General features: G+C 42.9%; 1 protein-coding gene across 2 annotated transcripts in view; it reads right to left on the bottom strand.

Moving 5' to 3' along the window:
* NALF1 (NALCN channel auxiliary factor 1) overlaps window positions 1–25,930 on the bottom strand; it is a 573,794-nt gene that overhangs the window by 11,913 nt on the left and 535,951 nt on the right. For both annotated transcript variants that reach the window (XM_049701385.1, XM_004273611.4), the window contains exon 2: window positions 20,367–20,538. In XM_049701385.1, coding sequence (XP_049557342.1) covers window positions 20,367–20,538 — 172 coding nt within the window. The remainder of the gene's footprint in view (window positions 1–20,366; window positions 20,539–25,930) is intronic.

The raw sequence follows: 25,930 nt of genomic DNA, 5'->3' as shown, positions 1-25,930 counted from the left end.
CCTCCATCTTCAGAGCCAACAGTGACAGGGTGGAGTCTTTCTCATTCTTCTAACCTCTATGACCTCTCCTTCAGCCCCGTCTTACCTGAATCTCATACTGTGTCTTTATGACTGACTCTGTCTTCTGTGCTTTTCACAGCCTGTGGGATTAGACGGGACCCACCTAGATGATCCAGGATAATCTCCATATCTCACAACCACAACCTTAATCATAGCTGCAAAGTCCCTTTTGCCATGTAACACATTCACAGGCTCTGGGCATTAGTTCATGGGCATATTTTTTGGGGGAAGCCATTATTCAGTCTAACACACTTCACCCTCTGGCTCTCAAAGACCCACATCCATGCCACATGCAAAAACTCTTCACCTTATCCCAAGGTCCCAAGTCGCAACCCAATACAACTCAAAGTGCACAAATCTCCCCTAAGTCTCATCAGTTCAAACTCCTCAAATTTCATGATCTATATCACCTGAATTAGGTATTGATGTGACTCTAAGCACACTCCATCCCAGGATAAAATTCCTCTCCATCTGCGAAACCAGAAAGTAAGTTATCTGCTCCCAGCACACGATGGTGAGAGACTAATCGTTGCAGACATTCTGCTTCAAAAAGGGAGAAGGTGGAAGGAAAAGGTGGTCACCAACCCAAATCAACTCTGAAATCTAGCTGCACAAACTCCATCAAGTTTCCAGGCCTGTGAATGATCCTCTGCGACTCTCAGCTCCACCCTCTGGGCTCACATCTCCGTCCTCTGACTCATCTTTCCTTTCTTATAAAAAGTTGCATCTGTGTGCAGCTGAGTAGTTTCACTAGCAAGTTTCCGCCAGTAGACTTTTGAGGGTCCAACAGCCTCCCTTCACTTCATCCTGTCTCTGTCCCTTTCCGTCCAAGCTGGCAGTGTTTTTGCTAATGTAAACTTCTCCATAACTTTGTGAGACTCCTGTCTATGTCACAAGGGTTTACCCCGTTAGACAAGAAGCGCCCCCACAAATCCTCCCTAGATAATCCCTCCTCTACTTTTGGCTACTGCTCAAAGGGCTGAGGGGAATCCATGAGTCCCACCCTTAATCTCTCCAAAAGCCTTTTGTATAACTTAATACTCTGACCTTCCAAACTTTGTGAGGTCTTAGAATGGTTGTACAGCCATCCCCTCAGCAGTTTCGTTTGGTTTTCTCTAGAGTATGCTTTCCTGACAGCAATTTGTTTTACCTTTTGCCATCTTGGTAGACTGAGATTTTCCCAAATCATCAAATCCTGGGTTCTATTGTTGAATAATTCTTCTCTCAGTGTATCTCTCTCCTTATGCATTTTGAGTAGCAAGAAAAAGCCAGGTCACACCTTCAACATTTGCTTGGAAATCTCAGCCATAGAGCCAACTTCATGACTTAGTATCTCTGCTTTCCAGATAACTGCAGGACGCAATTCTGCTAAGCTTTCTGTTACTGTTGAAGATGTTTCCAATTTCCATGAACATGTTCCTCATTCCTTTCTGAGCCCTCACCGGCAGGCTTTAACGACCATATTCCTACACCCTGTTCAAGGCAATCTGGGCTTTTTCTATCATGCTCCTCAAAAGTCTTCCAAATTAGGCCACTGCCTGGTTCCAAAGCCACCTGCACATTTCTAGGTATTTGTTACAGCAACACTCCACTTCTACGTACAGAAATCTGCATTCGCTTTCTATTTATAAAGAACTGTCACAGACATCACAGTGGCTTAAAATGGCATCCATGTATTATCTCACAGTTGTATAGGTTAGAGCCTGGGCTGGTTTTGGCTAGTGTCAAAGTGAAGTAGAGACATGAGTCAAAACCAACCCAGGCTCTAACCTATAGAACTGTGAGGTAATACACGGATGCCATTTTAAGCCAAGATGATGTCTGTGACAATTTTTTTGTGTGTGTGACAATTTTTTATCAGGCTGAAGTCAAGGTGTTGGCCTTGATTATCCAAACTGGGTCAGGAGGCTGGCAGAATTCACTTTCATGTGGCTGTAGCACTGAGCTCCCTGCTTTCTTGCTGGCTGCCAACTGGAGACTCTCAGCCTCCAGAGACCACCTGCATCCCTGGCTCACGGCCCTTTTCTCCATCTTGAAATCTAACAACAGTGGGTTGAGTCCCTCCTACACCTTCCATTTCTGTGATTTCTCCTTCTGCCTCATCTTTCTGGCTGATACTTTTGTATTCCGTGATTACATTGGGTGGACCTAGATAATCCAGGATAATCTCCCTATTTTAAGATCAGCTGACTAGCCGTCTTAATTCCACGTGCAAAGTCCTTTGAGCCATGTGATGTACCATATTCACGGGCATATCAAGAAAGAAGATCATAGGGGCTAAAATCTTGGCTATGACACAGATGTTAATATCCTTCTCATTTCACTGAAGGCTTGGGTTTGTTACCCTCAGTGAAACCTCTTCGGATAGTTCATATATTTGTTGTTTTCTAAAATTTCAAGAAGATATGTCTACACGTGGCTTCTTCATAGCTTCTTCTGTTGGTCCCTTTCAATCTGACCATGGTTTTCTTCCACTCTGGAGAAATTCCTTCTCGCATTGCTTTGATAATCAATTCCTTTCCCCACTTCCACCTTCATACTCTTTTTGTTTTGTTTTATCCAAAAAGCTCATATGGGGTTGTCCTGGCCCTTCCACATGTTTTACTCTCTTGTCACCTTCAGTTGTCAAGTCTCTCCAAGAGGCAGAAGTCTCCTCAGGGTGAGTGAATGGAGATGAAGTGGATGAATCGCAGCTCCCCTCCTAACACCCCAAAAGTCATTACTAAGAAGGCTTCCTCACATCCACCCAGGGAGCTCATTCAATGTCTAGAAAGTCGATCCCTGGATTTTGTGGGCAGACACCACACTGCATAGACAGGAATGGGGGTGATCTGTCGGCTCAGATGTCTGCTCAGAGCCTTTAATCCAGCAGAGGATTTCTGGTCTTTTTGTTCTGCTTTCTCTATGTCCCCAAAACAATCCATGATCATCAAAGGGTCCTATTGGAAGAACAGTTCCCACGTCTGCTGTGGTCTTTTTTCAGAGCCTGCTCTGAAGGCTCTCACAGTTCTGGTTGCATTCTAGAGTCCTGCATTTGCCTTTTCTCTTCTGTACATTGTTTATTTAAAAAAAATTTTTAATTATTTTTGGCTGTGTTGGGTCTTCGTTGCTGCGCGGGCTTTCTCTAGTTGTGGCAAGCAGGGGCTACTCTTCCTCGCGGGGCTTCTCATTGTGGTGGCTTCTCTTGTTGTGGAGCACGGGCTCTAGGCGTGCGGGCTTCAGTAGTTGTGGCGCGCGGGCTTCAGCAGTTGTGGCGCGAGGGCTCAGTAGTTGTGGCTCGCAGGCTCTAGAGCGCAGGCTCAGTGGTTGTGGCACACGGGCTTAGCTGCTCCGCGGCATGTGGGGTCTTCCTGGACCAGGGCTCAAACCCATGTCCCCTGCATTGGCAGGCGGATTCTTAACCACTGCGCCACAAGGAAGTCCTCTGTATATTTTTTAAAACAGTCTCTGTTCTCCCTGTGTCCCATTTTCTAGGTTCTATAGCTTCTATGAATGTATCCCATTTTGTAGTTTTTACTTCAATTTCAATAAGAGTTCGAGACAGGTGGGAAATAAAAGCCTGCTTCAGCTTGCCACCTTGAACCAGAAGTCACACCCGCACTTAAATGCAATGGTTTACTCATCACCAGGACCATTTTTTGCCATCATGTAAATCCTGAGAGTTGCAAAAAATAGTTTTTGAAATTAGCATTTCACCTTTAATAGTCCTTCATTTTTTATTTGCTGCAATAGTGGTTTCACATGCATATAACCTAGGATTTATTTAGAAATAACTTACAAAAAATATAAAATTAGCACTAGTATCCAAATTGTATCCACTTTTTTAAAGGTAAAAATAACATAAGTGACGTGTAGAGATTTTGATAATTTTCTAGGATTATTTTATCATTGGGCTGGTAAAACAATATAAAACAAGGAGTCAGTCTCAGAAATCTAGAAACAAATTTCCAAATCATATGACCATCTGCAGAAAGAATGACTTATATTTAAAATCTTTATAGTATCTTTTTTAAGCAAGGGCAAATTTTAAGTAATTAAGGTATACATTTGAAATAGATTAGTTTTTTTTTTTTTGAAAGGAGTAGTGGCAAATGTATCAGGTCCACATGATGAATTTTCAGTCTAACATCACACTGAAATCTAACTACTCCATCCTTCCTCTAAACACCTAGCATTCTGCTTATCTCCCAGAGAACAATACGTATTTGTTTAATGAGGGGAAGGAACCAAGGGATCATGAAGTAATACTCTGAGTTGTAAAAGACTGTCTTAATGCGTTGAATATATTAGCACATGGATATAACCCAATAGTAAAATATAAGTACACATATCAGGAAGAAAAGTGACACAGACTCTCAAGAACGGGCCACACAAGTACCTGCCTATGTAAAGGTCATTCAGAATAGAAAGCTAAGTGCACACTCGATAGAATAGAGATTGTTTTACAAATGGAAAATCATACGCAATGAAATTAAAATCAAAGGCCCACATTAAAATGGCAAAGAAGTTCTACAAAGAATTCACTCATTTCTTAAGACCATAGGCTAAATTGAGGGATAAATTAGGCATTCAAAGTGTCTAGAAGCTAAGCAGGTAATTTCCTCAACGATGGGTCCTAAATTTTTCTAGGATTGGACTAAAAGAACAGAGACTGTCTTCTGCAGTCAGAGAGGATACAGTCTCAACATAACTAACACATGATGTTAAATATCACATATTCATTGTTATCTCTCCTAAAATGGTTACAGTGATATTTTTAGTTATGAAAAATTTATTCTAAGAAAATAGGAAAGAAAAAAAGTTCATGGATGAAGAAAATATTTGCTCATTTAATTTCCCACCCCATTCCTGATGATACCTTTTAGGGTGGCCTTCATGTAGATTTTATAGGATGGCATGGAGGAAAACCATATCAGTTCCCAGAGGAGTGTAGCTGTTAGCATCTGTACAAACCATCAGAACATTGTAGGGCTCAAGGCAGGGGGTGCTGGTGGGACGGAAAGACTCATGTTCCTCTTTCTATTCTGATAAGTTCCCACGTATCAGGGACTTGTACCAAGTGTAACTAGTAAACGTCACCTGAGGAAGGAATAAGAACCTTGACTCCTCTTCCATTCCTGTGAACCAGCCATGGTTGCTAAGTGCTTTCATTTTTCCACTTGGGTTCCTCTCATAGACGGGAAGAGTGTTTATGGGATTTCATGAGATGAATTTCAAGGATTCAGAGAAATGCGTTTAAGTGTGTCCTACGAATCTACATTAGAGGAGGACGTGAAAAACTGGCTCTCTCATGGATGTTTCCGTGACTGCATGTTGAGCGCTAGCTAGTTCAGCATTGTAACCCAAGAAGAAAACTGTATGGTCCTCGTTAAGAACATTACCTATTATGTTCTATTTCTATTTATTTGTGTTATTCTTCTCTGTGAAGTGACATGGTGAGGATCACATACTGTAAATCAGTGTCATGTTTTAGTAGATTACCCAGTCTTTTTTTAATTTGGCAATCTTTAGTAACTATGACTCTGCAGAGGAAATATCCTTAAAAACAGGAAACTACGTAAATAAGTCCGCGGCTGCAGAATCTCAAGCCATGACTTGTAATTGAAGAGACAGTTTTGCTAGTGCTTTGATCCATCCACGAATGTAGTTAGAGTACAAACAACATTTCCTGCTTTTCTTTCTAAAAAGAAAAACAGACTTTCTGTGTAATCACAGAATACGTACAAAGCTATCCCAATGTCTGTGTCCTGCCTACACGGACACACGTTAATGGCTTCAAGGCATGAAAACACCTCATAAATAGACCCGGACTTCAAAAATATGCTTTTTTAAAATGAGTTAGGGGAAAATTATTTTCCTAATTTGATCACCAGTTTTTGAAACATTAAATGTGAACAAAAGTAGTTGTGATTTTCATCAAAATATTTTTACTCAAAGATAATGCCCAAACTTAAGTTGGTAGTACTCCGACTCTAAGGAAAAGCCAATATTATAGAATCATTTATAACAAGAAAACTGTCTCAGTGTGTTAGAGTTGACATTGAACTTAACAAAAAGAATATTAACTAGAATGATTAACTGTCTTTATTTGTCAGATGTGAACTGACAAAGAAGTTTAAAGTAAAAGAGATATGATTATTCTTTTTTGGAGTGGGGGAAATAATCGGATTTAACACTCACTTATGACTCTTATTTGAGAGACATAGAACATCTGTTCTTTTATAATAACAAAAGCATATATTTGTTCAATAGTTTTGATATCTACTGGTTTTCTGCTGATTACATTTTTTTAAAATATATAAAGACACATACATATATAGTAAACTGAGAAAATATTAAGATGAGAAAAGATTAGACTGAGAAACTGAGAAAATATGAAGAATAACAAAAATGAGGTTTTGAAGTATGTATCTCTCAGAGGCAAGACGGCACAAATGAATATTCTGAGAAGCCAGGCTCCTTGGGCCCCTTGTTTCCTACAAGAAAACAAAGATGCAAGAAAAGGAAAATGTGCACAGGTGACGACAGAAAGAAAGAAAGAAAGAAAGAAAGAAAGAAAGGAAAGAAGGAAGGAAGGAAGGAAGGGAGAGAGAAAAAAAGAAAGGGAGGGCTTCCCTGGTGGCGCAGTGGTTGAGAGTCCGCCTGCCGATGCAGGGGAAACAGGTTCGTGCCCCGGTCTGGGAAGATCCCACATGCCACGGAGCGGCTAGGCCCATGAGCCATGGCCGCTGGGCCTGCGCGTCCGGAGCCTGTGCTCCGCAACGGGAGAGGCCACAGCAGTGAGAGGCCCGCGTACCGCAAAAAAAAAAAAAAAAAAAGAAAGGAAGAAAAAAAGATTATATATTAAATTAAGAATTAGACATTAGGAGGTGACATAAAAAAGAAAAAAGACTAACGTAAAAAAAGTTCAAATACTAGTATTTAGACTTGAAACAATAAGGATGTGTAATATTTTGCTTATAACATCGGGAAATACTCATTATAATATGTATGTCCACAAAGGAATGAGAACTGAGAAGTATAATACACCTCTGGCAAGAATCTATGTCGTTAAATCTTTCTGAGTTTTTGGCAATAAATATCAAAAGCCTAAAGTTTTGCATGCGCTTTAACCTGCCAAGTCCAATTCAATGAGTTTAGGGAAATGAATCAGAAGCGTATGGAAATACTGCAGCACAATGGATGGACCCAGAGGTCATCACACTAAGTGAAGTAAGTCAGAAAGAGAAAGACAAGTACCATATGATAGCATTTATATGTGAAATCTCAAATACGACACAAATGAACCTATCTATGAAACAAAACCAGACTCACAGAGATCAGACTTGTGGTTGCCAAGGGGGGGGGGGAGGGAGGGATGGATTGGGAGTTTAGGGTTAGCAGATGCAAACAATTATATATAGGATGGATAAACAACAAGGTCCTACATATCGTACAGGGAACTATATCCAATATCCTGTGATAAACCATAATGGAAAAGAAAATGAAAAAAAAATATATGTATAACTGAGTCACTTTGCTGTACAGCAGAAATTAAACACAACATTATAAATCAACTCTACTTCAATAAAATTTTTTTTAAATGTATGGAAATAAGTATGCATATATGTGCTTAGTAGTATTTTTTTTTTACATAGCAAAAAAATGAACACGAAGAAAAGTCCGGTAGTTAGTAAAACACACAAGTAATTTACATCATAATAATACACTGTATTATCATGCAAACATTAAATTATGCTATAGAAGCATATTTAATCATTCAAACCACTATTCACGGTATAAAATGTTGTTTTCCTATTGGTGGTAGATGATGGATTTTCTTATTATCTTCTTTTTGCTGATGGACACTTATTAAATGCTTTTTTTTCTTTTTGGGTCTTAGTTGAGATCTTTCGTGTGGCACGGGCTCTTTGCTGTGGCGTGCGGGCTTCTCTCTAGTTGTGGCGTGCGGGCTCCAGGGAGCGTGGGCTCAGTAGTTGTGGTGTGTGGCCTTAGCTGCCCCGAGGCATGGGGGATCTTAGTTCCCCGACCAGGGATCCAACCCATGTTCCCTGTACTGGCAGGCGGATTCTTTACCACTGGACCACAGGGAAGTCCTGACACTTACTGAATGTTTTTAAATAATTAAGCATGCATTTTCTAGTATAAATATAATAACAGATATTACTCTACAGAAATGTTGTTGTGAGTTTTTAAGATATTTGATGAAAATGCTTAGATTCTCAAACAGACGCCATCTTTTCTCTAATCTATTGGCGCTACAGGAACAGTAAGCCCAGCGCTTCTGATGAGGCTCTCCCGGCTCTCCCCGGGCACTTACCAGCAGAGCCTGGCTGGGAAAGGCACGCAGGCTTCCTTGGTCTCTCTGGTGAGGGGGCATCTATGCGGTGGGCAGCTGTGGTTTAGTTCAGGGAACATCCGTGACCCCTCTGGGAACAGCACCCAGATTTTATTTTGGGGAGAAGGCTTCCTGCACTCCAGGATGTGGTGCAGGTGAGGCTGGGCCAGCCCCTCCCACATGCAGGAGGCCTGGGACTTGCCTTATTGACCTGGACGTTCCTTCTCCCTGGCTGCAGGGATTGCTCAAGTGTGGACACGTGACTTAAGCCACACTACTGGACTCCACGGCGGGACTTCTGCAAAAATTATGGCAATGAAGTGATCTCTTCCTGCTGCAGTTCCCAAACTGAGAGGTTATAAATCTGTAGCTTCTGGTGAAATCAACTAACAAAGAGAAAAACAGAACTCAGAGGTGGGGTCGGGGAGCCAAAGCTCGACTTGGAGCTTTGATAGAGCTCGAGAGTTATTCTCTGCATGGAATCTCTCCTGTATCTCTATGCTTCAGTATATCTCTTTATGTCAGCATATTTCTACCACCTATCTATCTATCTATATCTATCTAATGAACAATATATTCCCTGTTGTTTATTTCTGGACCATGAATTCCGTCTTTGCTTCAGTCAGTTCCAGTAGGGTTTCTGCACTTGCAGGACGCCTTACCGACCCACATACTCTCCTCATGGAGACACTGTGAAGCTTTAATGAGACGGTGCATCTTAGGTGCCTGGCTGAATGTCTTGTGCCGACTAAGCGCTCACAATTAGTAGACAGTAATAATGCTGGGCGTGGTTATAACAGTGGCAGTGACATACATACACAGTAAGGTAGCCTGGAAGCTAGGGATGAAATCTTCATCATGGATCTTACCCTTGTTTGGGAAATCATCTGCTTAAACCTGGGAAAACATAGTTTCTCTGTATTCCCTTGCACATCTGTAAATCTGTGATAATTACACTCTCTATACTTACGTCTCAGAGAAGTTATGGAGATAAGTGAATCGTTCCTTTCCTCTTCGATATTTTGTTAATACATTACAGGCAACACCTCCAGTCTAGTATTTATTCAATTTGTTTACTTCCACAGATAAACTTGTGTTTCTCGGGTTATGAATCACATCTATTAATCCTCTTTCTATCCCCAGCATCTAGCCCAATAGCTGGTACATGATAGATGCAGGAGGGCAAAATGATGCCCCGCCTCGAAGAGGTTACATCGTAATCCCCAGAACCTACGAACATCTTGTAACGTGGCAAAAAGGAATTGAGAATGCAGATGGAATTAAGGTTGCTAATCATCTGACAAAATAGGAAGTTTACCAAGCGAGACTAATCTAATCACACAAGATCTTAAAAAGGGAGAGAGGTTGAGTCCAGCGGGTAAGAGAGATGTGACATGTAAATAACTTGCTTCTCCACTGCTGACTTTGAACTTGGAGCAGTAGAACAACAAGCGAAGGAACGTGGGTGGCTTCAAGAAGCTGGGCACTCTCCTTGGTGGACAGCTGGCAAGGGAACAGGGACCTTGGTCCTACAATAGCAAGGAGCTGACTTCTGCCAACAGTCTGAATGATCAGGAACCAGGTCTTCTCCTAGAGGTTCCAGGAGAAACTTTGATTTCAGCCCGGTGAGATCCAACTTCTGACCTACAGAACCGGGAGATAACGTATCTGTGCCGTTTTGAGACACAAAGTTTGTGGTAATTTGTTAAGGCAGCAATAGAAAACGGAGACAATGAGTCTTGTGCAAATTTATGTTGAATGAGTGAAAATGCAAGAGAAAATAGGGCGGAACAGGACGCACTTCTTAGGAAGTAAAATGTGGAGGAGAGAATATAATTTCATATACATCTACCACATTTCTCCTCAGACATTTCTCTCCAGCATAGCAAGCATTTTACAATAAAAGTAGGCGGAGCTAATGACCCTCTGGAGTCAAGCTTATGATGAGAAGGTCACGACTGAGAGAAGCTTGGCTACTCCAGTTACAAAATAAATTCTGGTTGAAAAGGGAGAAAACAGAAGAGCAGTGAACTGTGCCAAGTCAGGGAGCCAGATATGCCTTGGCTTCGACTGATGGCTTCAGTGTGAACCCGGGGAAGAGACTTGGTTTCTCTATTCTTCAGTCTTCTTTTCTGCTGGATTTAACCACTGAGCCATCACGTGGGACGAATATGACTGAGGAAAGCCTGCGCCTGCTTCCTCACTTGTGCACTTTCCTAGGTGATCACTGAATCCACTAACGGTCCCGACTTCAATCTTCTTTACAGTCCAGACCCAACCGTGCACGGAGCCAACAGGAAACCCACCCTCAAGAGCTGGACGACAGCTCACGTCCTTTCAGCTCTGAACCTCCGTGACGTTACATGTGGAGTTTCCCTAATTATATGTTCATGTTTGCTTCTTTTGTGCTAATTGATGGAGCTCATGATTTCTAATACACTTCCTGCTTTTCCGGATGCTCCATGCATTTAAATTTTATCTCTTTGTGGAAAGAATAATAGAAGCGAACAGGGATGTAAACCATTCTTCTTGTAAGGATTAAGATTTGGAATTTGAAAGCTGTCCACAAATCTCATAAAACTGTTATATAAAATCATGAGTCTGCATTTCCTTCTGACACTACAAGAGTAGGCTGGAAATGATAAGAACAAACACATCTCCAAATCGAAGACAATTTATCTGGAGATAGAAAGTTTATTTAGCTAGGTTCTCCCACCCCCGCTTCTCATTAGGATTTATTTTTTAGAGCAGTTTTAGGTTTACAGCAATGTTGAGCACAAAGTACAGAGTGATTAGATTTTCCAAAAGAAAAATTCACTAACTGCAATTTCGTGACATGAAAAGTTTGCAGATTCAGGTTCAAGATCTTCTAATCGTGAAGCCACGAAAGGGTGGACACAGTACACACAGCAGCTTTGCAAAGTGAATGTGGTTCTAAATTCCTTCAAAAGGAGATTCGTGAAATTCATGAAAATCATTTTATTTTGCAATTAAAACCGATCCACACTGGTTAATACTCTTTCTTCTTCATCATTCCTCTCTCTGCATAATTATTATCCTCTAACTCCTCTAGGCTGAGTTCTCTCTTTGCCTTTATGATTCCTTTTTATTGCTTCCTCTCCTCTAATCCTCTAGAACTTTTGAAGTACACAGAATCTGTCTTCATAGAAGGGTTAGACATTATTCTCTTCTTGAACAAACAATACTGAATGTATCTGTTCTATTCCAAAATTGCCAGGCAGAGCTCAGAGCCGCCCTAACAAAGTCCCACAGACTGGGCGGCTTCAAAACAGTACTTTATGGTCTCACAGTTTTGGAGGAGGACAGTCTGAGGTGAGAGTGTTGGCAGGGGTGCAGGTGATGGTATTCTCTGTGTTTCCCCCCACTGTGTTCCCTGTGGGTATGTTTGTGGGTACGAATGTCCCCTTGTTATACGTACACTTCTGTGAGATGAACTGAGATGTTAAGAGCCCTAACTTCCTGCACCTCAACGTGACCGTATCTGGAGACGGGACCTTTATAGAGATGACTGAGTTAAAATGAGGTCTTTAGAGTGAGCCCTAATTCAATGAGATTCCTTAGGAAAAGAGTAAATTTGGACACCCAGGAAGACCCCTGGGTGCACACACAAAGGGAAGACCTTGTGAAGACACAGTAAGAAGGTGGCCCAAGGAGAGAGGCCTTTGGAGAAACGAAACCTGCCAACACCTTGACCTTGGACCTCTGGCCTCCAGGACTGTGGAATAATACATTTCTGTTGTTTAAACCACCCCGTCTGTGGCGTCTTGTTACCTGGCAGCCCTAGGGGATTAACATACCCACTGGGCAGCATGGGATCAGGGCCCATCCTGGTGTCCTCACTTTAACCTGATCACCTCCCTAAAAGACCCTATTTTCATATAAGGTCACATTCTGAGATACTGCAGGTTAGGACCTGAACTGGGGGGCAGGGGGCAAGTTAACCTTGATGGTCGGTTTGGGGGGCCCACTTAAAATGTAAATTCCGTAAGTGAGGTGTCACAGCGTTCATCAGGCTTAAAGTCCTAGCGTCCCAGGTGAGTAAGCAACGTGCATGATGAGGTCTGAACAGCTTTCAACCTGAGTCTTTATCTTGCCTGTGACAGAGGATGGAACGTGAGGGACAAAATGGCTTTCAAAGGAAATACTGATATTCTCTCTGACTCCAACAGGGGGACATGTTGTTAAGGCGCATCTACCTGTCAGCCCCCTTTCTGGAATCGTCAGAATATCGCCGGCAGAGGCAGGCAGGAGGCAGCTGGTGGCCCTGCAGGGTACAACCTTCACCCCCTGGCTTCCTTGGGCTTCTCCCCACCTTAGATGGCCCCTTCTTCCTCATAACAGGGCCCGTCACAGATTGCTCCCCATTAATTAATTCATTCGAAATTTGTTTATTGAGCACCAACTGTGCCAAACAGCTTTCTGGGCACCAGGCATACAGCCATAAACAACAGACATGTTCAGATAAATCTCCCAAAGCAGGAAGAGAATGCTTCAGGATATGAAAATTATTTCCAGAGAAAAGTTAAAAAATTATTTTGAACAATGACTGCATCACGGATATAAACACTGACCTCCTACATCTCACTAATTTGAAGAAAACTTCACATTGAACCCAAAGAGTAAACATTATAATGATCTGATACATTAGAAATTATGACCAACAGTAACCATCTCATCTGGTAAAGTCAAGTCGAACCACCAAAAAGACAAGATTTCAAAATTGAGACAAATTGGTTCACTTTCCATTTTTAAAATGTATCGAATGCATGATTTCCTTATGGGACTCAAACCTACTGAACACAAGGCAGAAGGCAGAGTCACAATTATTTAGGCAAACATTTTAGAGACCTTGGGTCCTTGCCGTTACCCTTCATAGTAATGTATTTGTAGGTCTACATGTGTGCAGTCTAAAAATCTCGCTCACTAATCTGACTGAAAAAGCCAGGCATCTAAGCACAAAATCTTCCAGAGAACAGCGCCAGACAGTTCTCCTTTCTTTAAGCAGAAAGAATGGCCCAGGTAGAAAATACACGTGATGTTTATTTTTAACATAATATGTGATGTTGTGAAATCAGGATGTGTGTGTTGAACTACTGGAAACGGCAGTGCACACACCACAAGCTGTGTCCCCACCTTCTCTTTCCCTACAGGGGGACCTTCTCCAGCCGGACAGCAGAAAGGAGACATTTGCTTACAGGTTAATTTCAGGACAGACCGAATGGCCACTTCCCGCTCCACCAGTGATACAGATACTGGACTGAGAGCCAGGAAGTGTGGGTCTATCCTGGTTTCTGCAATAATAGGCTGCAGGGGGTCAGCTCTCTTTAATCCTGTATAAAAGCAACATCAGACCAGATGACGTCTATAATTCAGGCTTGTTCTCAAATTGACTGAATCTATAATCACGTGAGATCACTGCAGTGTCCAAAGCAGTTCAGTGCCCAGGACAGCTACAGGGTGGGGAGAAACACTTCAGAGAGGCTTCATTGCAGAGATGTTTAACTGCAGACGAAGTTAGTAAACGCCTTCACTGAATAAGGTTTCGCCTGTTCTAGGAGATTCCTCTTCGTGCAGAGGTACCCTTCCTAGACCGAATTCCAGAACTGAAATTCTTCCTTTATCTTCCTACTTTGCTGCCATGTCCGTCATAAACAGCTCTGAGTCTTGTCAGTCACGAAGCTTTCTGGGGATGATGTGAATCTCTGTAGAACGATGTGTATTTCACCCTCCTCTTGCTCTAGGGAAGCTCTCTAAACGTTTTCTTTCAACCTCCATCTGAGTACAGACCAACCAACTCATTGCCCAGGATGCCCTGCCCTGGTCCCGTCGGAGCAGCATTCAATAGTTCTGGCTTCAGTAAAGGACAGTCGTCCATCCTAGGGAGTTCAGAGGTCAAGACATACCGGCCAGGCCAGCAAGTTACGCTGCTGCTACAGATTACCAGGCAATTGTGAGATGATGTCACTAGGATCCTCTCCAGGTGGCATCAAGGAGGATAGCTTTCTGCTCAATGCACCTGCGGTGCCCACTTACCTGGAAACAGGCCAGGAAGTGGCTGCAGGCTCCGCCCTTCCTGGCTCCAGAAGCAATAAGCTTGGGGCTCCCTGCCATAGAGACTGGACACACCTTGGGGCTGATTCAACTCCATGCCATGCCAAAGCTCCAGGCATGGTTTCCTCAACTCTCCCTGGTCTAACCCCTTTCATTCCTCCTCTTAGATCAGGTAAGGTAGAGAGAGAAAATGCAGAAGTACAATGTGGACTGTGTTGGAACTTCTCCAAGGTTTGTCTAAGTGTGCAGGTTTGGGAGGGTATGGCCAGTTTTATCAGCACACATGGAGGTAGATGAGTTTATCACCAGTCCTTCCTGGCTCTCCAGCGAGGGGCATCCAGGGGGGCCTGGAGCGAGATGCCAGCCTCCACTAACACAGACAAGGATGGACTCTGCATTGTCTGGTGCTGGGGTGCTTTGCCCTCATTCTGGACCAGGGGGCGCCCATCTGACTCAGATTCTGCCTGGACCAAGGGGCGCCCACCTGACTCAGACTCTGCCCTCAACATCCAGGAGGGCTGAATGTGCTGGAGACCCAGACCCATCAGCCACTTGTAGAGATGAGGAAATGGAAACCCAGTGGGTACGACGTTCCAAAATTCATAGCTATGGGCAGAATCCACCAACCTAATTTCTACTCCGGGGCTCTTTCCCTGCATTAGTCCCCTCGCTCAAGGCAAACTTGAACTGCTGGGGAAGCACACGGAGGTGGACGTCGGGGAAGATGATCTTAAAAGTATGAGGACCTGAACTCAGGTCTCACTATACGAATTTAATAAGCCTCCAAAAGTGCAGTGTTTTAATGGAAGACGATGTCCCACACACATGAAGTTACTACATGCTACGTAAGTTTTTAAAAATAACTTATTTTCATATTTATTATTTATTCTGATCATACTATCTTCCTTCACATTTCTCTTTTGGTCTAAATTTATATATATACATATATATTTATATAAAGATTTTGTATCTACATAAAGATTTTGTATCTACATATTTTGTAGATTTATATATATATATATTATATATATATAAAGACTTTGTATGACATCACATGGTGCTATAACTAGCTGGTATTTCATTATTCCTTTTTCAGAAAAAAAGACCCTTGAGTTTTAGAAAATAATCAAACATATTCACACACTGGAGAAGGTACGGAGATTAAAGATATCATAGACGTCCAAATTAAAATTTATAGGGAGCAGATTTTTCTACTGAAACACTACTTCGGTGAGAAAATCTTTTACATAATCTTTCTAAAAATCTTCATCAACTCCCCAGATGTGAGATACAGTTTAGGGAATGTTTTTTCACAGTTGTCAACTCTCTCCTGTGAATGACACGCAACATTAAAAAATTCCTTTCTGACTCGATCAATATGCATATCCAAGTATTTTCCCCCATCTTTTTCTCTCAAAGGATTATTATAATGACTTCCCTTGCCTGAGGGAAATAAACCGCTTTAGGTCCCCCCTGCAGACGCAGAGCCGCGCCACCAGGGGGCGCCCGTCCTCCATCACTTCATAATCAGACGGGTCACCCTAACGAGCAACAGCCCGCCGTGTTTTCCCAGGAGGCGGAAATATAACCTCATGCTTGTCACAGCTAAAAAATGAAATGCAGAATTTACACAGAATTCTCAAAATGTTTTATCTCCATTGTCAGTAACCCCCAGCAGATCTTTTACTTTATTTTTTCTTTCAATAATTCACCTATGAAAAATACAGCAGCAAATCAGGTAGGGTCTCTCTTATCCATCAATCAAGTGGCAATTTTCGCAATGTATGTTACCATAGCACCCGCAGCCTGAGATGCTCTGCTACTTCTGTGTTGTTAGTGTTGGCTCACCATTCCAGGTAAGCAATCCAGGATTTCTCCAGGGGATTCTAGAAGAATGCGAGGGAGTGTGCAGGGGGGAAACCCACGTCATTATCACCATGATGGGTTGACAGCGCAGAACCCACAAAGGACTTCACCCCCTCACTCTGAAGACGAAGAAACAGTTTCTAAAATAGCAGAGTATTGTGTGAACCCAGCTTGAGAACAGAACCCACCTCGAAAAGTTTTAGCTCAATAAAGCCTGACATCCAATTACGGGCTTCACCCTGACAGCACCTTGGAATTTCTCCCTAATTAATTTCTCAAACACCCCTTCAGCAATGCCTCAGTTTTATCCTCTAACAGAAAAACCAAGAGAGATCTCAGGCAAAGTGTCTTTCCTTCATTACCTAAAACAGAAGCAGAACTTAACAATAGGAGGAGGCTCTTCTCTCCTCTAGTTTTGTGATTAAAACATCTGTCCTTCACCTTCAGCGACAGCCTCAGTCAAAGACATTGCACAGCCATGGACATGCATTCTCAGATATTTCATTTTTTAAAAGCAAGCTACCGGCTTGCCAAGGGTCATAGCAGCAGATGACCAAAATGTAGACATGTAAACACTCCCATGTAGGACATGGGTAAGTAATATAAGCCTCATGAAGAAATGATGCAATAAGGTTGCATCTAATAACTGACCCCAATTTTAAATAACTCCTGGTTATTTAAAGGAATTTCGTCTGCTCTGAACCCTCTAACTGGTTCCCTGATCCCAAGGACTGAGATGTACTTTTTTGGATGGATGACAGGAATTCTAAGCATCAGTATGTAGCTAATAAAAGCCTAGATGACGGGAAGACCTGGAGTCCTGTGATCCCAGGCTCTAAAAGATTGGAAAAAAAGCCATAATCACACCACTGGTTTGTCACTACGGAGAAGCACCTTGAACAAAATTGACCCTCACCTGGACAGGATCTGCCTTTTGCAGTCACGTGCTCACTGAGTACTTTTTTGAGATGATTTTTAGAGGGAATCTCTTTCCTTCTGGAAGCTTCTGAATTGGCTGTATTTCCATTAGTAGGGAGACCATTATTAAAGGAAGTTGAAGGAAACTGTCTATTCCTTCAACTCTTGATGATAAATGATTATATTATTCAGCATACAGAATGGCAATAAAATCATTTATTAATTTTTTAAAAAAGAGGAATTACTGGAGGCAAGATGAAGACCAACCTACTTGGTGAACTCCTTTTAGTGAACTTGGGTTTAGTGATTGCCATTTACTCATTTCATTGAGGGGGGACTCCAGCAGATGTGCTGTTCTGTGTGAGCTGAAACGTGGCTATGAGCCTGCTTCCCAGTGGGCCTCAGGTCATGTGCAGCCAACTGGGGAAGTAGGAAAAATACTCCCATTTCTCGACTAGACTTAGTCTCATTCTGAGTACAGAAGACGCTTCCTTCACAATGCATAAAAGGTGTGTGAGATGACTCAATACTTCCTCCAAGTACACCTGAAGGGTGAGTTCTTTGGATCTTCATGTCTATCTGTAAGAGGTGAACCTTCAAAGATCGTGTGACAATGTTTGGGAACAAATGTTTTATATGTAAAAGTCTTACTAGTTTCCCTACACATGTGAGGCCACTGGGCTCCTGGGCAGGGTTTCACCAGTGGCCCCGGGAGCTCACTTCTTCCCAGAAGGAGATGTTCTGGGGACCCTGGTGTCTGGGACCCTCATCATGGCAGCAAGCGATTCCCACCTGCAGAAATCTCTCCTGTTCAAGTCCAGCAGCAAAACTCAAGGGACCTCTGTGACCCAAGGTGGATAAAGGATGGCTGCTAGTGGTAAGACACAGAAGGATTCTTCCAGGAAGCCTGGGTCACAGCTTAGAAGAGAGGATCAATCTGAAAATTAGTACCATTTTTTTGGTCAAAATTTTTCACAGTGCTCAGGGACCAAATGCCTTAATAATTTATTCTGCACATTTTTGAGAAGTAAGAAAAAGAACATAGGCCCAGCTGACAGTGGGGAAAGAAGAGTCAGATTCCCAAATATTCAGTGATGAGATTCTCCCAGAAAGCTTCTAATTTTGGCGGCATTTCCCCCTGGATCCGACAAATGACAAATCTCTCCTCTTTTCCTATTTGTTTTCCTTAATGATGTAGATGAAAAAATCTGACTTTGAAAGACTCAAAGACAATTAAAAATATAAGATAGACTTTCTGCACATGTGCGAAAAGAGATTAATTTCCATGTTTAGCTTTCTGACGGCCTTGAAAGTGTATAGGGAAGGCGATGAACGTTCAAACCTGTATTTCAGATTCAAACCTACAGATAAGAGGCCAGGAAGCAGGAGGAGATAGACAGACGCCTCTCTGTTCATCTGAGGTTCTTTTCTGTTCTGAGAATCTAGTGAAGCTGTTGACCTTCTCTATGAAAAAAGCTACATGCATGAGAATGAACAAGAATACAACCTTTACATAAAATTCCAGAAGTTCCTCAGAAGTCCTAAAATCACAGACACCTCATTGGTCCTTAAGTCAAGAGATGAAGACCTTATCTTGATGACCATTTATTGAAGTTTTGTGTGGAAGACAAATAAATGAACTAGCCTGTGACTGGTGAATTCTGGCTCAGATTCAAAGGAAGAAGGTGTTAATATCTTCCTTCCTTCCTTCCTTCCTTCCTTCCTTCCCTCTTCCTTCCTTTTATCTCTCTCTTCTCTCTCTCTCTCTGTCTTCCCAGTAGGGAGGAACCATATGAAAAATGATCTCAGCATCAAATCAGTGGAATAACAAAAATAATTGGTAAATCACTTTGCATTCCACAAATCGCTTCCTTACGTACAATGGCTATTGCCTATGGATGACGTATCTTGTGCAGCTCCTCTATCTGTATTCCTCACTGCAGACATGCCTGAGGGGTATCGCTATCACTAATGTACTAATGAGGAGATGGTGGCTCGGAGAGAATGCATTCATAGAAATAGGAGGAAAGCCCATGTCTCTTAACCTTCATCCAGATATCCTTCCCATAAGTTTGGGCAGCACAAAAGTCATCCAGTGTGCAGGCAGGCGTTCAGGGGAGAGCTTTGCTGGACAGTCTCTGATAGCACATCACTTAGAACAGGATGGGTTATGGATAGGCATGGAAATAAGTGCTCTAGAAAGAATCTGATAAATTCTCATGTTGAACATCTCAATATGTCACTCTGCTTAGAAGGGTCTCACAAAGTTTATTATAAGAAGGGTTTTCATGTTTCTTCGTACATATGATGGTGTCTTATCCTTAAAACTTGAAAACTAAACATGCTACAACTCAAGCCATCCAGTTACAAGGACCCGTAGCACATCTTTACTGAGACAGCGTGAAGCAACAACTCTGATTATCACATTTCTGCAGCAAAGGGGATCGTTCTCACTTGTCTACTCAGCATTTATTTTTAAAAAGCAATCTACTCTTATCCTTTGCGTCTTATTCTACGTCTAAATTGTGTAACACTTATAAATACCCAGAAATTGCATGCTGCTACTGGTGTTTTGTCCAGCCTGAGTCATTTGGTGAAAGAGGTAAACAATTTAACCGGACTCTAATACACATACACACACACGAGTAACTTCAATGGGCATTTCTTCATACTCTCGATACTTATTTAAGATAAAGTAACATAACACTTCTCAGAAAATAGACTTGGGACCTAAACTTGTTACCAATTTGAAGAAGAAACATAATTTTACCGCCTTATCACGTCATCTGTTCTTAGGTTAATACAAAGATAAGGCAGGTAGAACCCAACCGACTCTAAGTCAAATTTAAGCAAATCCAAAGATTGCTGACGTTTTTCCATTTTATCCTTTTACAGACTTAATGATGGTGGTCATAGGTAGACGACACATCACGTGGCATCTCCAAATCAGTTTCGGGGTCCTTTCAGGGCTTCTGTGAAGGAAAGCATGGAATAGTCCCAGCCGAATCTTCAGGGTTACATAGGTGGAAGGAAACCCCCAACCAAACAAACACCACATAAGGAGCAGCTCCACCACGAGAGGCTGGGTGCCAACACCTGCCCCACACTGTACCTGTACAGATGAAACTGGAGAGTCCCCCGTAGATAACTTCATCATTGTCGGGCAATATGAACGGACACCTCGTCTGAACCTCCAAACAGTATTGCTTGCAAGGAATTGTCTTTCTGCAGTTCAGCTGTGCGACTTCAAAATACTGGGAACACAGCCAGGCTTTGTAGACAATCTGAAAAAAGAGAAGAATCAAAAATAGGGCGGGATGACAACAGTTCTGACTGATAAAGGACATGCAGTACTGTGAGAAACATGCTAGGGCTTCAGGCGGATCATAAGAAAACTCACACTTGGAGACAGCGTATTCACACAAGGCCAGCTGCAAGCGATGTCTTGGCAACAGAGCAAAACATTTTTTGATTGAGCCCTTAAGAGGATGCAAAAGGTAATGTGGCGTTTGAGGGGATGTAACTCATGTGAAAAACAGTGGAGTTAAGCAGGGCCTGAAGTTTTTAAAATCCAATGATATACAAGAAAGGAAATAACTGTGGACCCACCGTGGTTATTTACTGCAGGGTGCGAGAGCCCTGCAGACACCGGCTATTCCCCCGAAGGGCACTAGATGGCGCTGATTCCCCTACAAAGATGCCCCCGCGGGCTGTGCAGAGGCGGCTGGTTAGAGCTTGAACTCCAGGGCACAGAACCAGCAGCGGCGGGCATTTAAATTGATGACTCACATCAAATGCATTAAATATCTCATCGTCCGAAAGCCGGGAAACACCCAACCTAAATCAGACACTTTATGTCGTGGTGTGGTGAGGAGAACGAAGAAGGAAACCTCATCAGAGCCGCAACTTGGACCTTTAGATACTGTGATCCACATCGATATTCGATAAGTATTTGCTTCATTTAATAAAATGTGAAAGGACTATGAATTCACCTAGCTCTTTGTTTTTGATAGGTATTTAGGAAAGTAGATATTGAAAAATATGCCTTTTTCTAATATAAGGGAACAAGTTGAAACTAGGCCCAAATAAAACCATGGCAAGGTATCCACCATACAGATGGCTGTGACTCAGGTATTTCCCAGACCTTGGGCGCTAATGTCTTCTGTTTACCTGTTTCTAAGGTTAATACTAGTCTGGTAAGATTCTGTCGCCTATGTTCTACCTGGAAAGGTGGATGGTGTACCGTTAAATGTACACTAAGAGGTCATAAATACCTGACAATAATAGCAAGAGTAATAGCGAGTATTTATCAATTTCACTCTGTTCTAAGCAAGGTACATACATTTTTTTCCCATGTAATTCTTAGCACACACAGAGAAGGTAACTATTGGTCACACTTTGCACACAGATAATAATTAGCAATGGAAGTGAGTGGACAGCCTAGAATTCAAGCAGAATCTAGATAACTCTTGTCAGTATACTGTGAGGAGAATTCTTGTGTCAGGAAAGGGAGAGAAATAAACAGCTCTGAGATACGTTCCAATGCCTCCCTTTTATTTTTGAGGGAGGGGGGTTGAGAAAGTTAGATGTTTTGTGGTGGCACAAAACCAAAGAAACAAGATGATTAACTTTTAAAAGGCCTAAAAGATTTTCAGGGGAAAGCACTGATGACAAATGAATACACTTGTCTTCTTTCATAAGAACTCCATAGTGTAAGGAAGACCAGAAATCTTTTTTATAATGGCTTAGCCTTCTCCTATGGAGAGACATACGAAGTCATCGCTTTTCTAGGTGTCACTGAATTGTATAAATGATTATCTGACGCTAAACAATAATTTTGGGAAGGAACAAAAACAGGTTTAAGGTCTCTGATGATAAATGACTGGTTCAACTACGTTTACCTCCATTTTTCCCGGAGGGCTTGTACTTTCCTCTCTCTGTGGAAGTTACGTTTTCCAGGTAATTATGCTCGTGAAGGACGTCTCACCCCACCCCCGCTCTGCTGCTGCCCCTTGGAAATCACTGCTGACAGTACAACAAATTGTTTGACAGCTGCCCATCCTACGGTCAATAGAAAACACTCTCAAGCTACAGTCTAGAAAAGGAACAGACTAGACTATTAAAACGGCCTAAAAAAGAATGACATTTTCACTTAATAGCTGGATAACAATTTTCTCTTTTTCTCCCAGAGCGTTTTCTCATTTCTTATTTTTCCCCCTGAAACCCTTGAGATGGGTTTGGGAAATATTTTACAAATAAAGAACCTGAGTTAGAGAGAGATTATAGTAGCAAATGGACAGAATTCAGGCCAGCACTTCCTTCACCGGGCCCTGGGGTAGCTGGACCTCTTCTGAGAGGAAGCAGAAAGTGATGACAACATGACAAAAGGTGGGTCTCTGGAATCCTCGAGGGGAGGGTGGCAGTTCAGAGGGGAAAGGTCCTAGGGGTCATCTAGCTAAGCCTCTCATTTTAAAGTGAGAACTAGGGCCTAGGAAGACCACAGTTGATGGCAACCTCGAATCCCTGGCTTCTTGGATGTTGTTTTAATAACACAGCACATTACTGGGAAGGCATCAACTGAATCATTCTTAACGTACCTTTATTCTTTTCTTTTTTCTTTTTTTTTTTTTTTGCGGTACGTGGGCCTCTCACTGTTGTGGCCTCTCCTGCTGCGGAGCACAGGCTCCGGATGCGCAGGCTCAGCGGCCATGGCTCACGGGCCCAGCCGCTCCGCGGCATGTGGGATCTTCCCAGACCGGGGCACGAACCCACGTCCCCTGCATCGGCAGGCGGACTCCCAACCACTGCGCCACCAGGGAAGCCCTTCTTTTTTTTCCTTTTTTACAAGTCACTTCACCCCAGATCTGCACTTTCCAAACCTTCCCTTGAAATTCTGCGCAGTGGCTGTAATAATCACACCCCAGCCAGGGGCTGATTTCTGGGTCTTCTCTGCACCAACATCACTTTACAAATCCCCTCGGTTTCGCGGGCCTAATTGAAGGTGTGAGGAGAGGAGGGGAGATCCCAGGGAGCTGTGGTCTGGTCTATTGAACTCATTTCCAGATTCCCGATGAAGACTAGTTTTTTTATTTTTTAAGATAATTCTCAGTTTTCAGGAAAGTTCTGGTTGTAATGATACAAGCATGGTTGAGAGGAAAATCCCAGGAGACAGACTGAGCGAGGGGTCTCTGTTCCCTGATTACGGGAAGTGATGTTAAGCTATGGGACTCTAGGAGGGGGATGCTTTATGTGGCTAGAAATATTGTTCATTACGGGTTATACCCAGTGCCCTGAATAATCATGGTTTTCAGGCGCCTCTTTACAAGTGACGTCATCATGCACCAGCGTGACGTCAGCATGCACCAGTGTGATGTCAGCACGCACCAGTGTGATGTCAGCACGCACCGGGTCTCACGACCTCTCTTGGTTCTGGGCGTTCCACACGACCACGGCTCACCTCCCGTAGAGCCTTTCACAAAATGCCCCAGATTCGTATTTTTCCCATAGGGGCTTGGATTCTCATTTCTTTTAAGTATACTTGCCTCCCTCCCCCAAAATCTATATTCACGTTTTAGAGCAAGGGAACCAATTTATATTGCAAATATATGTTAGCTGGCTGAAAAAATATGTCGGTTACAATTTTTTATTATTAAGAAAAATGTCAGGTATTGACCATGGTTGTCATCTTCAAATCAGAAGGCCGTTTTCCCTTTTCCCCCAAGAATTACTAAGGGCTAACTCTTCTTACATGTATACCATGTGCTGATGCGTTTTCTGAGGCCCTTCCCTGGCAGCTCTAACGCGTGAGTGGCGTGTGTCTGGAGCACGCGGGGCTGAAATCGCTGGTTACGTAAGCAGTAGTCTGCGGTGGCGACCGCCTCGGGCTAATGCACTTTGATGCGCAAGGCATGTCGTTACAGTTGTGAGTGGGGCAGGAGGTCGAAAGAAATGTTCACATGCGTATATCTGAGCGTCTTTCCTTAGCCCTGTGTCAGTGTCTGGTTAAAGCACGCGCGGCACCCAGAAAATGGAAATACTGACATGTTTTAAGAGAGAAGCAAGAAAACAATCCCTGCCTGAGGAGGCGCCAGGTCATCTGCGGAAGAATATTCAGAGATGGACAGTGTAAGGAGACAGGCTCCTTGACCCGCCAAATGTCAGCACACCTTGTCCTGCGGGGCCGCATCTTCGCTCCATTTCCTGCGCCGAATGCAAGTCCCTTCCTGTTTTCTCCTGGTGACGCTTCGTGGGTCCTGTGATAACACTCGGTCTAACCCCCTGAACTTCAGAACGGCCCTCGCTTCCTAGCACCACCCTATGTTTTTAAGTCCATCCAATCCATTCTCACCACCACCCTGGGCTCAGTCCCTTCAGGAGAGGGAATCCGTCTGAAGAAGGCAGGGCCAGCCCGGCTCCACCTGCGAGTCGGGTGTGATACTTGGAGGCCCACAGACGTGATGGCAACGATGACAAAAAGCAAATCAACTCTTCAAGCTTTCCTGAATAGAGGATGCTACCCTCCAACGATGATCTCGGAAACGAAGGAAACCGGGGAAGAATTCGTCAGTGTGTCTCCTGCACAGTCCGGGGCACACAGGAAGCCAGCTTCTTCTTTCCCTTCTTCCTCGTCAACACAGTAAGTCCCCTACGTACAAATGAGTTGTATCCCGAGAGTGCGTTCGTTAAGTCCAATTTGTTCGTAAGTCCAATGAAGTTAGCCTAGGTACCCAACTAACACAATCGGCCATATAGCACTGTGCTGTAATAGGTTTATAATAATTTTCACACAAGTAATACATGAAAAACAAACAAAAAATAAAGAAAACATTTTTAATCTTACAGTACAGTACCTCGAAAAGTACAGCAGTACCAGCTACGTCACCACTGCTTTTAGGTTTGCTTCCGGACATCCTGGGCTTGAAATAAAGATACTGTACTACTGTATTCTATACAGTGCTGTACTCAAGTACACAAAAGCACAACCACTTGGAGAGGATGCACACACGTGACAATGTATGACACGTGAACTAGCTTACGTGATGGGACGTGCGAATACGCGTTCCCATCAAGTCTGCAACTTGAAGGCGTGTGTGTAGGGGACTTACTGGACGCCTCCTGCATTGTCTGAGTTAATGACGTCCTTGCTTCATCTTGTTTCCCCTCCTCACCTCACTATGGTTTGGTGTCAGCCTGAACTACTGCACAGAAACTTGTTCTTTCTAAGCAACCTGGCCTCTGTGGTGATAAACCCAGCTGCTAAAATCAGCTATTTTCTTATCTGACTTCTTGGCAGTAATGACCGCTGCTGCTGAAACTCCTTGAAACGCTGGCCCCCGTGATTAAGAGAATCCATTTACCTACTTCTTCCTACTCTGCCAGCCACTACTTCATTGGTAGTTTTGTTGTAATTGTTGTTTGTTTCCTCTGCCGCTCCCCAAAATGTTGGTGTCACTCAGGCTTCTGTTCTAAACTTCCTTCTGCACAGTCTTTCGTGGTAATCGTCCACTCTCATGATTCAACTTGGTCTTTAAAACAGTGACGCCTAAATCGTTATTTCTTTCTCTCTCTCTCTCACCTGATCTGTCTATAAACTGCGTCCCACATGCTTCTGTTTCCATATGCTCTTTAGCATCTCAGCCTCTGCAAGTCCAGAGTGGAATTCAGCATCTTCTCTTC

This window comes from Orcinus orca, chromosome 18 (assembly GCF_937001465.1).
Source record: "Orcinus orca chromosome 18, mOrcOrc1.1, whole genome shotgun sequence".
NCBI classification, from domain to species: Eukaryota; Metazoa; Chordata; class Mammalia; order Artiodactyla; family Delphinidae; genus Orcinus; species Orcinus orca.
This window is presented reverse-complemented; position numbering and strand designations above follow the sequence as displayed.